A 14,746-nucleotide genomic window follows, 5' to 3' on the forward strand; every position below is an offset into this window, starting at 1 on the left:
CCAAGCTGGAAGTAACCTCTCCCGCGCACGAATATGAAGACTGGGCGACGCCACAGACAGAAATAAGTGTCAGATTCGGGAAAGATACTTGGCTGGGCTTGGGAGATGCTCTTGGAGGCATCGGGGGAGATGGCCAGGAGGAGGTGGGGGCCGAGGCTGTGAGACAGAGAGTTTGGCAGCCCTGGGATCAGTGGCCATGAAAACTGGCAGTGAAGGGGACCCTCCCCGGGAAGTTATCGAAGGAAGAAGCCCTGCCATGGGGAAGCGCAGGGAAGCAGGGGCCCGAGGAGTGTGGCAGCTCTGGAGCAAGGGGAGCAAAGCTGCCAGCAAGAGAGGCAGTCACCGGGAGCCAACAGCCGGGGAGCCTCAACGAGCACGGCCGTGGGCTCGGGCCACTGGGGGCCCGGAGGAGAGGGCGGGAGGTCAGTGGCTCCCCTTAAAGGGGCAGGGGCAAGGAGGGGCTTCAGGTGCAAGCAACTTTCTGAAGCCTGCCCTAAGGGGGAGACGCTGGATGGCAGAGACAAGGGCCGGAGCCAAGAAAGCCTCTTCTGCCGAGGAGGGAACCTCTGGACCCTCAGCGCCCAGACCCCCAAAGGCTGACTGACAAATGCCAACTCTGGGGGCAGAAAAGGCAAGGGAGAAGCTGAAGACTTACTAGAGAAAGGCCCCTAAAAAGGAGCCCCGGGGCGGGACGGGCTGAGCCGTCTGTGAGCAGGAGGGGAAGAGAAAGGGGAAGATGGAGAAGGGGAGAGGGCCTCTGGCTTCTCCGAGAAGTCGCTCTGGGGGAGAGGGCCAGGGCAGCTGGTCCTGAGGACCCCACGGGGGTGCCCCACAGGTTCACAGGGAGGGACAGCAGCTGCCCCAACAAGTCTGCCCCTCGGTCTGTGTCTTGGCTGACCTGGCTAAGAGGCCAGAAGCTGTCTGAGGGCAACATGTGCCGTGGTTCCGGCGGCAGCGGGGGGCCACGCAGACTGGCTGTCCGTGGGTCAGTGCTTCGAAAGGTTTGCTGCCACGGGGTCCTGCCTTCCCAGAGGAACCACGTGTCTGTCCTAGAGGGGGAACACTCAGCTGGGAGACAGAAGCGATGGAACCCAATCCTGACATTTTTACCAGCACTGTGTCCCTGAGGACTCCGAGCCTCAGGTCCCTCATCCATAAAATGGAAATGATAATAGGACTTACCTCACAAGGAGGTACATGTACTGCACACCTTAAAGTACTAATTTTCCACCATAATTAATAATTAGTATTAATTAATAATAATTACTATAATTACATCAAAGGGACTGTTCTGTTCCCTGACCTCCCTGAAAAATGGAAGGATACCAGGGCCAATAGCAACCCCACTGGAACTGCTGGGCTCCAGCTGAGATCAGGGCACAGGCTGTAGGCTAAGGGCCACTCATGGAGTTGGAAAGGGTGCCCTTCCCTGCCCCTAAGTCCAGGACAGTCCCAGCATCTCGACAATGGAAACCCAGGTCTCCCCCATCCCCTCCTGCCTTATGAGAGGTTCGAGACCCAGTGACAGCCTCCTTCGAGCAGCCCTGCCCCATCCCAGCGACTCTGACCTGGGCCCTCTGAGCCACAGGAGCACTGAGGCCCTACAAGAAGCAGGCTGAGGAAGGGCAGGGGAGCCACACTGGGGGAGAGGGGACAATGATCACTTCTATACAGCTGCAAGGTGGGGGTATTTTTACTACACAAAACCAACATTGTGACCACATAATTCCACTTCCCATCTGTATAAGGCTTCTACAACATTTTCAAAGGGCAATACTGAGATACCCTCCACTGTGGGGCAGGAAGGGATGGCATTTGGGCAAAAAAAACCCACTTTAAGGATGAGGAAACTGAGGCTATGGGAGATTACCCTCATTTTCCTAGTTATGTCTTGTTTGCACAGAGTTGTGCTGTCTCCCCACTGAGAACGTGAGCTTCTTGAAGGGGGGCTTGGGTTTTTAGCTTTCTTTGTCTGCCTGGTACTCAGCTAGGTGATTACCAATGCACTGACTGATGTCTTGGAAGGAGCATTAGCCTCTCAGTGTCAGTAGGCAGCTGAGTTCAGATGTGGCCTGGGAGTCCGGACCAGGGCTCAACCTTTGACCTCTGTGAATCTCACTTTCTCCATCCATAAATCAGGGGCAGAGAGACTGGAGTGTTTAACTGGGATCAGAAGATCAGATGAGGAGATAATCAATGTAAAGCATTTCACAGGCCATAAGGTGTCCCATAAATGCCAGCTATTATTCTTCATTACTGTCATCTTTGACAGCACTGAGGAAACACAGTGAAGAGAGCATCAGGAGGACCTGATTTCAAATCCCAACTCCGACACTTACTCATGTGGCTGTGTGACTCTGGGCAAGTCACATAACCTCTCTCAACCTCAGTAAAAGGAAGCACCTAAAAATCCCAGAATTGTAGTGAGATCACAAGTGCTTTCCAAATCTGAAAGCTCTATAGAAATGCTATTCTTTATTTATGGAGTTCAGTCCTACTAGAATTCTTTTGTATTTAGGGTTAGGTAAGGATAAAGCAACTACCTGAATGAAATGATGATCATTATTCGCCTCATTCTGCATGGAGTCCTGGGATGAGTTACTACCCTGCTATTTATTAGTCTTTTATATTTAATGTTCCGCAGACTGCTTCACATGTGATTATTATGGTGGGGATTGTCATTTTTCAGTAGCAAGACCCAGTTCCGCTGCTATTGAGATGGCAACATCATGCTGTATTTTATGGATTCCACCCTGAGCCCAGGGCGAGGGGTCGCAGCATTGTGATTATCATTGCCCTGCCATTCCCACCCACACTATGGGGCTCAATGAATTGCCATCTCAAGCTGTCATAGAAAGCCCACCTTCACACATCCTTGATTCCTCAGCTGGAAGGTCTCCATAATCCTATCTATCTATATATATATATCTATCATGGGCTTAACTTATGCTGAGTGCAAAGGGATGTCTGCTCTCACAGGGCTTACAGTCCAGTAAGCAATTTGCAAACACAAATACGCAGGAAACCTAGGAGGTTGTATGACCCTGCCATTTTCATTTCAACTAAATTCATTCAACAAGCATTTATAAGGTATCTACTATGTCATGGGCACAGTACTAGGGATGGAAAATGGGAAAAACTCCTGTTCTCAAGGAGCTTCCATTCTGTAGTGGGAGAGAATTAGAGGTGGATCAATAGCCACAGAGACAAAGGACTCTGTAAAGGAGATTGATTTATGTCCTAGACTTTGGGAGAATGGAAATTAAAGCGGTAAGAAGAAAGAAATAGGGGTATGATCCCACAGGCTTAGATTTTCAAAGGAAAATCAACTCCAGAGGCAGAAGGCTTCCCAGAACAAAATTCTAGCAAACAGGAACAAAGGAGAGCATGGAAGGAAACCTGAAGCTACCCAAATGGCTGGTCCTTCAGGAAACACTTTGACCAGCTCTGATTTTGAATGGATGAATCTTGAAAATAGAAACAAGGTCAAAGAACATAGAAGAGCATGGACCCACCAGAATGGCATCAGGAAAGCCAAAAGCCTGAGGGGCTGAGGCTGTAAAGAGAGTAGATGCCCTTAGACAAGTTATGATACACGAAGGTAACAATATTACCGTGTCACAAGAAACAATGAATATGAAGAATTTAGAGAAGCCTGGGAAAACTTAAGTAAACTGATGCAGGTGAAGTAAGAAGGATCAAAAAAAAAAAAAATCAAATCCACAATGATTATAGCAATATAAATGAAAAGGGGGAGGGGGGATCACAAAAGGGAACTGAATGCTACATAATTGTAGTGACCAAGCTGAGCCCAGGCAAAGAGAGGATAAAAGGCATTTCCTGCCTTCTTTGGAAAGCTGAGGGATGATGGTGGATGTGAAACATCATATTTCTCTAGAGTCTCTTGATACAGTTACTTGTTTGTTTGGCTGAATTGCTCTCTCTCTGTTTATTTTTTGGTTCTTGGAGGGGAAAGGGAAGGGATATATTTAGAAATTATGATGATGTAAAAAAAAAATCTTTGTTTTATAGGTAGAGGCAAGAAAAACAAGGAAGGCTGAAGGCCCCTGCTTGAGGAAAATGGAGGAAAAGATACCACAGATCTGGGGGGAAGCAAGGTAACTCAATTCCTCTTTTGCTTTGGTTTCTAACACTGCTATATGGCAGTTCAAAGTATTACCATGGGAGCACTCTTTGGGACAAAAAACCTGAAACAAAGTGGGTGGTCATCAAAGGATCTCTTGATGTGGAGGCAGAGGATCTGAGTTCAAGTCCCATCTCTGCCACTTACTTGAGACTTTTAGCAAGTCATTTCACATATTATCTACTAAAAGAAGGACAGCATTTCAGTTCTAACACTGTAACATCTGAATATCCAACAACTGGGGAAGGGACGAACACACTGAATTTGGTGGAAACAGAGTCTGGACTTGTTCTGATCAGCCAAGGGTTTGTAACTTCATGTTTTAAGAGTTGCCTGAAGTCCTGAGACACTGGGTGCCTGGCCCATGAAGATGTGTGAAAAGCAAGATCTGGACCTAGTTATTCCTGATGCTAAGATGAGCTCTCTCTCCACTGGCCAAGCTGCCAATTTATGATGGAATATTACTGCACCACCAGAACCTGCAAGCCTGAGGATTCAGAGCAACCTCAGAGCCTGAGGAAGAGCTGGGTAAACTGAGGAAGAGCAAAGCAAGACAAACACTATCCAAAATAGCTACAATTGTGTAAATTGGAAGAATACTAAAAGGCAGCCGCCCTCTGAGTAACTGTAGAGAACAATCCTGGTCCTAGGGAACACATGAGGAAATGTACTGAGTTCCTTTCAGGAGAGGAGTGGGGGGCTCAGGGTACAGAATGATGCACACCCTATCAGTCACAGGCGATATGTTAGCAGGTTTTGCTGAATTGTTTGTCTTTGTTACATAGGAGGATTTCATCAAAGGAGAGGGGTATGTCTGGAAATTACGTAATGTCAAAAACAAAAGACCACAATAAAACTTATTTTAAAAAAACCATATGTGAAGAATAAATACATGGGGGTTTTAGCAGACTGAAAGTTTAATACAAGACAATAGGATGACAATGCAGGCAAAATAGTTAATGAGATAGTGGACTGAGCTAATAGAAAGAGAATGTCTCCAATAAAGGAATTGACAGTCCCATTTCTTGGCTTGGGGAAAGGGAAGGGAAAAGAATAAGCATTTATTAAACACTCGCTATGTGCCAGACACCGTGCTAAGTGCTTTTTACAAATATTATCTCATTTGATCTACACTCCAACCGGAAGAGGCTATTGTACAGCTGAGGAAATGGAGGGAAGTACGGGTTAAGTGACTAGCTCAGGGTCACATCGCTATTAAGTGTCTGAGGCCAGCTCTTCCTGACTCCAGATCTGGCCTTCTCTCCACTGCCCCACTAGCTCGCCTGGTCAGATGGATCATATTTGGAATTCAGAGGCTCACATTTTGGAACAGAAACTGATAAGCTACAAAGTGTCCAGAGGAAGGCCCCTGGATCCATTCCGCAGAATGGCTGAATGAATCAGGGCTTGAGCCTGGAGAACACTTAAGCCAGACTTTGAGGTCTGATCGTAGACCTGGCCTTAGCACCTGATAGTTCTTAGGCAAATCTCATCACTTGTCTGGGAGCTAACTTCCTCATCTGTAAAAACTATCTGGGACCTGAGGGCCCTTCACCCTGATGTTCCAACCTTAGCATCCGGAGTTCAAGCAGTATTTATCCAATCAGAATGTACTCAAAGCAGCAGAGGTGGAGGATAACAGGCTAATGAAGGCTGGATAGGCTGGGGTCAGGCCTTGTCTCTGGGACTTCCTGCTGCATGACCTTGAGCTACCACTCCAAGTCTCAGTGCTACACTTGGCCTGCAAGTTTCCCATCACTTGCCCTATCTGAACCAGAGGAACAAAAGTCCACACCGGGAGCTCCGGAAATAAATGCGATTACAGGACTGGACAAAATAAGTACCAGGCAGAGCACTGGAACCAGATCAGGTTGGAAGGACCATAAATGCCAAATGTGAAAACAAGGAAACACCTAAGGGCCTCCACAGATCTTCAAGGACCAGCAGGACCTGCAGAATCTATTCCTCTGTGATCCCTTATTACTCATAGATGAGTAGACCAAAGGCCATCCAGTCCAATCACCTCCTTTTTTAAAGGAAAGGAAATTCCATCCTTGAAAGGTGAAGTCACTTATTTAAGGTCACTTGGGATCAGGTGACAAGAGACAGGATATGAATCTAGCTCTTCCAGTTCCAAAGCCAGAGCCTTTTTCAGGGAATTCCAGGCAGAGGGAACAGGGCCGTAGATGTGGGAACAAGGCCCCCAGACCAGAGGACCAGAGCGCATGTGTCTGACTGGGGGAAAGAGGGAGGAAGGGGCACTCTCTATCCCAACAGGAGCAGGATTAAGGGGCCTTGGACTTTAGGCTGCTGGAGATCCAAACTTGGCCACAGAATGGGCAGCTGCTTTGTCCTCCCCAGAGCCAGCTTACCACTATGAAGCCTTGAGGAAGGAAGATGAAGGAAATGAGGGCCCTTGAGAGCTCACTTTCGATTCTGAAAAATGACCTCCCTCAAGGCACGTGCTGCTAGGCCATTGTAGTCTCAGATATCTGGTGGTTCTCTTCCACCAAATCCTTCTGAACTGTAGATAAGACTCTTTATCAGGAGTCAAGAGACTGGGATAAAGGAGCCTGGGAAATGACATTTATCCTAACTAGATCACTAAAGACCTAGATTCCAAGAGACTACTCCAGGAAAGATTTAGCCTAAGGACAGGCAAGGGAGTAGAAGAGAGCTACAGGAGACACATGTGGACCAGGAGCTGAACCTGGAAACACCTTGACTAGCTGTGGGGCAAGCAATTTAACTGCTCCCATTCTCAGTTTTGTCATCTGAAAACTGGTCATAATAATACTAGTCCTGCTCACCTCACATGTGTATGGTGAGGAAAGTACCTGGCAAACCTCGAAGTCCATTGGAGAAGTAGGAGCCCTGGTCTAGAACATGCTTTTTTCCTATTCTCCACCACCTGCCTGTCCTTCTAGACTGGCTCCCCTGAGTCCTCCCAGATCACCTCATTAGACACTTATTTGCTTCTCCAATTAGACAATAAGCTACCTGAGGGCAGGCAGGAAGCATGTTTCTTTTTTTTCTTCTTTCTTTCTTTCTTTCTTTCTTTCTTTCTTTCTTTCTTTCTTTCTTTCTTTCTTTCTTTCTTTCTTTCCTTCCCTCCTTCCTTCCTTCCTTCCTTCCTTCCTTCCTCCTTCCTTCCTTCCTTCTTCCTTCTTTCTTTCTTTCTTTCTTTCTTTCTTTCTTTCTTTCTTTCTTTCTTTCTTTCTTTCTTTCTTTCTTTCTTTCTTTCTTTCTTTCTTTCTTTCTTTCTTTCTTTCTTTCTTTCTTTCTTTCTTTCTTTCTTCTCCCTGAAAGCTAGAAAGGCTTCAACTATGAGTCCTAGCAAAAGATGGTAGAAATGTCACTTGGAAGCCACCCATCCCTGACCAGAGAACCTCATCCACAGGCTGGCCACAGGGGGAGTGAATTTTCCTGACTTTTGCAGTCCTTGAACACATTCTTATCTACAATGGGTTACAATCTTATGTAAGGGAAGGGATGCCCACAGTAAGTCCTAAAGAACTCTGTTCTCACTTTTACCCAGGGGCTTAGCACACAGGACAAGAAAGTGTCTGCTGAATCTTCACTGTACAATAGAAAATGGGAAAGGGAATGGGCACCAGAACAGGCAAGGCAGAAGCTGGGCCCAGAGGGTTTAGCTTCTCACTCCTTACTGGCCTGATGGACAGGAACTGCCCCCTGTCACGGCCTCAGAGCTTCTGTCATGTCTTCAGCCAGACTTCCCAGAGCTGCCTGTCCTCCTGGCCTCCACTGGGGAAGGAGGGGCACCTCAGTGCCATCCCCTCCCTTCCCAACCAGACCAGAATCTCCAAATATCCCCAAACATAGGATCTAACTCTGTCTGAAAAGAACACAGAACGAAAGCCCTCAATCTACTCTCAGCTCTACCCATAATTCCTGGCTCTCCCGCTGACTGCGTAAGACCTGAGTTCAAGAACTCCTATGCCAACTATGTGACTCTGGGAAAGAAATTTTCTTTCTGAGCCTCAGTTTTCTCAACTGTAAATTGGGCAGGGTGAAACTTTCACTACCACTCTCACCCATCACTGAAGATCCAGCAAGATGATGTGAAGAATGATGTACATGAGTGTGAGCGTTCTTAGCCCAACGCAAATCTGGACAACTTGGGGAGTCGCTTCTCCCCAAGCCCAGCACTTATTGCTTGACCTTTCAGGATCAAGGCTAAACTGATCTCTAAAGGCAATGGCCAAGGAGAGACCCAGGTTTCCTAGGAGATACCCTGGTATCCATAAGACCTAAAATTTCTTGATTCAAGACCCAAGTTTACTCTTTGCATGCTCTCAAAATTTAATACACATCCAGGAAGTACTGGGGGGGGGGGGGGGGAGATGAAATTAGGTCCTGCCCTGGGTAACTAACTTACAATCACAAAATCTCAAAGCTGGACAGGAGCTTAGTGGCCACCCAATCCAACCATTCCTGACCAATAAGCCTTCTGGTATGGTGGGCAATTTTGGTCTTGGTATCAGAAAGAAGTAAGTTCAAAATCTGCTAGTTCTGGGCCCATGCACAGGTCACAGAATAATCCCACACCCCAATGGCCTCAGTTCCCTTACCTGTAAAATGTGGGAGGTTAGACTAGATAGCCCAAGGTATCTGTCTCCTTGCCTCACCTGGACACCAACCAAGATTCTGTTGACTTTATAAATTAGCCACATTTCTTCAAAGCCTATGATATCTTTGAGTCTCAATTTCTTCATCTGTAAAACCATATATATATACATATATCTTGGAGTTGTTGTGAGGCTCAAATAAAATAATGTCTAAAGTATTCTGTGTACCTTCAAATAATCTAGAAATTATTGTACCCAGGCATCTAGCCTCCCTTTAATAACCGCTAGTGTGGGGGAAACCTACTCCCTCTCAAGGAAGCCCATTCCACTTTTGGACAGCTCTAATTATTAGGGAATCTGGCATTAAATGAAGTCATCCATCACTTCTAATGATTCTAATTCTGAGATCAAGCAGAACACATCTAATCCCGCTTTCCCAAAACACCCCATAAACCAATGAAAGATATATCAAGTCATCCCTAAATTTCTCCCTAATCCCACATCCCTTTTTATATTGTGAAAGGAAGAAAGACTTCAGAAAAATGAACTAATTATTAAAGGGAGACTGAGATCTATGCCAGGCCAGGTGGTCAGTCAAGAATTGGACAACCAGGGTTCAGATCCTCTCTGACATTACCTATGTCACTGACCTTCATGCAAATCAGTCATCCTCCCAGTGCTTTGATTCCTCCTCAGCTAAATCAGAGGTGTTGGATAAAATGACCCTCTGAGGTCCCTCACAGCCCTACAGGCAGCTGATGGTGGAATGGATAGAGCTCCAGGTCTGGAATTAGGAAGACCCAAATTTAATCCAGCCTCAAACCTTTACTAGTTGGGAGCCCCCAGGGAGAGACTTAACCTGAATTTCCTTATCTATAAAAATGAGGCTGATAACACCTATCTCCAAACCTTGAGGTGAAGATCAATATTTGTGAAACTCTTAGCTGATTTTCTGGCACACAGCAGATGCTTAATAAATGCGGATTTCCTTCTGAAGTTTATAACCTCCCAGAACAATTCATTGTCCATTAGCCTTGGCCTTCTGGGCCTACCAAGCTTCCTTCTGCCAGAGGCAAGAATCAACTCAGGCGCCCGAGGATGGGGTAGGAAACAAATGCTATGCTGTTACAGGCTCTCAGTTCAATCTATCAAAGGACAGAATCTACTAGTTCTGAATCTGTCCCATCACCTCCATGAAGATGTGATTTAAAAGCATTCCAAGATATACAAAAACTCCACATCAAGATATACATCAATCCTACATACATCCCCAGATGGTTCCGATCCAGAATCTACCTGTCCAACCCTCCCCAGTCAGGGTCAGAAATATTTCTCTGCCTGCACTCCTTATAACACTACCTCCTAAACAGACAAGGAATTCTAGGAATGGCCCAGGAACCCCATGAGATACAATCCTGTTCAGCAGTGAACACCAAGAATAAAGGGAGGTGGGGTCAAAAACATTTCATGTGACTGATTATAAAACTAGAATAGATCTGAGAGGATGTAGGGTCCATCCTCTCATTTTACTTACAGATGGGGAAACTGAGGCTGGGAGAAGTGAAGGAATTTGCCCAGGGCAATTTAGTGACAAAGAAGATTAAGGAAGGATGCATTAGAGGGCCCCAGAGTTTGGGCTTGGGAGCAGAGACAGAATGGTTCAATAAGGGGATAAAGGAATTGAAAGGCTATCCTAACTTAACTCCAATAGATGTGTTACCAGGTCTTCTTGCCTCCCTTGAAAAGGACCTGCAATCAAGTTCCTCTAGGTCTACCTAAACCCCGGAAATAATTTTTTCATCTCCCCCTCCCCAAAACAGAGCAGCCATTCCTGCGGCTGCCCCAAGTTGTTTCCAACAATCTCTCAAAGTGCTTCTGGGGTCCAAAAACACTTAGTCACAGGTTTGGAGGGCGTCAGAGCTGGTTGGAATCTTAGGAGATCTAAATGCAGTCCAAGCATCGCACAGAGGAGGAAACTGAGTCTCAGAGAGGGAAAAGGAATTCTATCCGGCCCCGTTAGCGCCCTGCCAGTATCCCCCACAGAGCTGCTGGAAAGGCTGCAGGAACCCCATAGGAAGCAAACATGTCTCTACCCTAAGTGGCTCCAGGCGGGTCACAGCCCATACGTGCAGACTCTAGGAGTGATGGTTCGAAGGAAGCAGGGTAGGCACCACCAGGTGCCCAAGGGACTGAGCCAGGGGCAACCTCTCCATCCTGAAACCCTTCCCCTAGCTCCTTCATAGCCTCCCCGCCATCGCCACTCTAGGAATGACATATGGGGAGGGGGCATTTCCTCTTTAACAGCGCCTCCCTGCTCCCCCAAACGCCCTCGCCCCCGGCACCCCCTCCAGAGAAGCAGCCCCTTCCTTTCGAATCCACTTTCCTACTAAATAACCCGCTAAGTAGCAAATCCACCCACTCGGGTCTCCTTCCATTCTAGCTTTTTATCCCACCCACCCCTTCCGGGAAAAAAATTTAGAGCCCCCCAAAAGCCCTCCAAAGCCCCAAACCCCAAACTTTGGGTCCGAGTTAACTTTACCCCCTCGGCGGGCAGCCGGGCCCCGATCTCGGGGCTGTTTCCTTTTTTCTCTTTCAAGTGCGATTACATTGTGTCTCAAGCCCCGCGAGGCTCCTGCACACACGGCCCAAAAGTGCCAAAGAAAAGCAAAAAAAAGCCGTGGCTTTGGGGGGCCCCCTTCGCCTCCAGCCGCCTCTCCCACATTCTCAGACAGTTTTATTAAAATTTTCAGACAAAAGAAAAACAAAAATGGCAGCCTGGCTTATTTTTAAAACAGGACAGGGACGCCATATTCTGCAGATCTGCAAAAAAAGGCAGAAATCCGGCGCTGGCCACCCAGCCGGCGCGGCGGCCGCAGCGCGCGAGCCCCGCTCCATTTGCAATCAGTTTATTTGCATTAAGCCCCATGAATCATTGTTTACCGGAGAATTGCGAGCAGGTTTGAATAGCCCGGCTTTAAAAAAAAAAAAAAAAAAAAAAAAAAAAGAGCCCGAGACACTTCCTCCCCCCGCGAGCCTGCGAGCCGAGAGCTGCAGCCGCCGGCCAGGGCCGGGACCGGGACTGGCGCCGGGGCTACTACCGCTGCTGTGATCGCCGCCGCCCGGGCTACCGGGGATGGTGGCCGCGCGCGAGCCCCGGGAGCTACAGGCGCGAGCGCGGGCCGTGACCGGAGCTCCCGCAGCCCTGGGCCTGCCCCGGCTCGGCCCGGCTGACAGCGGCCCCCTCCCCACGCCCCCGCCCCGGGCCCCGCAACTCCGCGCAACTTTTGCTCCAGGCGCCCGCCCTCGGCCAGCCCGGGCCCGGCCCCGGGCCGTCAGTCCGTGAGTCCCGCCCGCGCCCCGGCCCCGGCCCCGGCCCCGACCCCGCACAGACCTGGCTCTGCTCGCTGGCGGGCAGCTCCGGGGCTGCAGCAAGAGCCCGCGCCGCCTCCGCCGTCGCCGCCCGTGCCTCCGCCCGAGCTCCGCCGCGGCCGCCGCGCTGCCCGCCGCCCGCCCTGCCTCCCGCCTCCGCCGCGGCCGGCCGGCCGAGGAGGGCTGGGCTCGGGCTGGGCTCCGCTCGGCTCGGCTCGGCTGCGCTCCGGCGGGGAAGCCCGAGCTCAAACCTTCCGGGTCGCCTGCTGTTCACTTCTGGGGGCTGCAGGCGCCGCTACCGCGGCGGTGGCCGAGGCTGGAGGAGGCGGGCGGCAGGCGGGCGGGCGGCGGCGGTGGCGGGCGGCGGGTAGGCTCGCAGGCTCGCTCCCCTCGGCTCCTCCGCCAGCCAGCCCCGCTCCGGGGGGCGCTCCCCGCCGTGTCCCCGGGGGCCGGCGCGGGCCCCCGCCTCTCCCCGGCTCCGCTGCGCTCCTGCCCCGGGGGCTCCCGAGAATGGGCAGCGCCCGCCCGCCAGCCCGCCCGCCCGCCAGCCCGCGCTGCAGGGGGAGGGGGCGGGCTGGGGGGGAGGGGGGCGCGGGCTGTGCGCGCGTGGGGGAGAGCGGAGGAGGAGAGCCGAGCCGGGGAGAGGGGCGCGCGAGGGGGAGGGGCGGGGGCGCGGGCCGGCGCGCTCGCACTGGGGCTTCCCAGCGCCGGGCCGAGCCACAAAGGACCAGGCCGGGTCGGCCGAGCCTGCGGCTTCGAGGCCTGTACCTTCCCTGGCCGGGGTCCGGGCAGCCCATTGTCCTGGCGCGGCCCGCGGGGACGGGCGGCCAGGCCGGGGAGCGCCCTGCTCCGGGGCAGCTTCGGGCTTCTTGTCCCCATCGAGATAAGGATGTTTAACCTCCTCCCTGGTGAGGGGTTTATACCTGGGGCCAGTCTGTTACTGAATGGTTAGAGTCAAGAAGCTGGCCAATGATTAAAAAAAAGGAAGAAAGAAAGGGAAGAAGAAAGGTGTCAGGCTGGGGAGGGAGGCAGGCCTGGAGCACTTTGCAAACACATCCAGGCATCTGGCTCTTTCTAGTACAGAGCACCCTGTCCTGTCCCCGTAGGGTCCAGTGGTGGGGGGCAGTTTCCAGGATGCCACACCATCAAACCCGGCCTCGTCCCCGACTCCTTTCCACCCCGATCCCTGCCGATCCAGCTCCCCACCTTTCCCCCTGAGCCGGTCCCTCTCAGATGTCGGACTTCATTTCCATTTTCCCGGTTCAGTCTGGTTACAGCGTCACTGAGCATCTTCTTCTGGACCTCTCGAGTCTCCCTGCCTCTCGATTCCAGGGCACCCTGCTCAGCACTCGAAGGCTCGTCCTTACAACACGTTTTCATCTGGCTGGGGAAGCCGCAGTGTCTCCCAGTATAGGAGAGCCAATTTAAACTTCCCGGAGCCTGACAATTCAGCTGGCTTGGCCTTATCTATCTAAAGACATCTCGTGTTAATCTTCTGCACTATCCCCTCACACCCTGGGCACCTTAGCTGGAGCTATAAATAAAAGAATAAAAAACAGTGACTTGTGTCTGCACCCCTCCACTCCCACTAGACTAGAAACTTGTTGGGAGCAGGAAAAGTATCCCATCTCAACTTTGAATCTCCTATTCCAGGTAATCCATTCAAATCAATCAACAAGCTTTTTTAAAGACCTACTATGTGTCAGGCACCTAGAGAGGCTGCTGGGGAGACAAAGCCAAAAACAAACAAAACAAACAAAACAAACAAAACAAAACAAAACAAAAAAACAACAATCTTGGCTCCTAAAGGAACTTACACCGAGGGACCGTATTCTGAATACAATGGGTGTTGGAATCCTTTTAAGAAATATGTTTCTTATTACAGTGGTATGAGGGAGAAGGTGCAAGGAAACTGAGGCTTTGGAAAGGAGGGAACTTGCCCATAGTTATGATTAGTAATACTATCTTGGATTAAGGTCTGCAAAACTCTATATGGGTTTCTACACCATAATCCTGTGAGGTAGGTGCTACAAGAATCATACCTACTATTTATATAGTCCTTTAAGGTTTGCAGAACACTTGGCCTGTATGACCCCCATAAAAACTCTGTAAGGCAGATGTTCTTATTAACCCCATTTTTAAAAAACAGATAAAGAAAACCAAGTCCAAGGAATTTAAGTGACTTTTCCAGCATCATACAGGATTTGAACATCTTCAGGCCCAGTGCTCCAACAGTATGCTAACTATCCATTTAGGATTCCCATTTGAAAAAGTTTTAAGAATTTCAGGGTAGTAATGAATAGAACACTGGGCTCCCAGCCTGCTTAATGTACTTTTGACTTTTCTCCTTGCCAAACCAAATTAATTTCTTCTTTCCTAACTTATCTACTGATGTTGCTGTTCTTGATTTGATTTCATACAGACTTATGATTTAATCATCATAGTCAACTCCTGATGTGTAAACTCTCCACCAATGCAGATCAACAACTGATTTGTAATCTATTATCTTTGAGAGTTGCCTGGGGTCATCAGGAAGTTAAGGAACTTGCTGGGTAGTATTTTTCAGATTCTAACCTTGAACGCAGACCTTCCTTCCTGACTGTTCCTAGATAAGCTCACCCACTATTAGTTAGACATTATTGTG

The 14,746-nt window shown here is 49.5% G+C and overlaps 1 protein-coding gene across 3 annotated transcripts in view; it reads right to left on the bottom strand.

Moving 5' to 3' along the window:
- Positions 1-13,715, bottom strand: part of ZNF362 (zinc finger protein 362) — a 34,863-nt gene extending 21,148 nt beyond the window's left edge. Inside the window, exon 1 of one of the 3 annotated variants that reach the window (XM_051987971.1) lies at positions 12,871-13,715. In XM_051987971.1, coding sequence (XP_051843931.1) covers positions 12,871-12,899 — 29 coding nt within the window. In that variant the 5' untranslated portion in view covers positions 12,900-13,715. Of the gene's footprint in view, positions 1-12,124; positions 12,368-12,870 lie in introns of those variants that run through there. The other 2 variants (XM_051987972.1, XM_051987970.1) reach the window with 2 other exon arrangements.
- Positions 13,716-14,746: the final 1,031 nt, after the last annotated feature.

Source organism: Antechinus flavipes, chromosome 3 (genome assembly GCF_016432865.1).
Source record: "Antechinus flavipes isolate AdamAnt ecotype Samford, QLD, Australia chromosome 3, AdamAnt_v2, whole genome shotgun sequence".
Classification (NCBI taxonomy): Eukaryota; Metazoa; Chordata; class Mammalia; order Dasyuromorphia; family Dasyuridae; genus Antechinus; species Antechinus flavipes.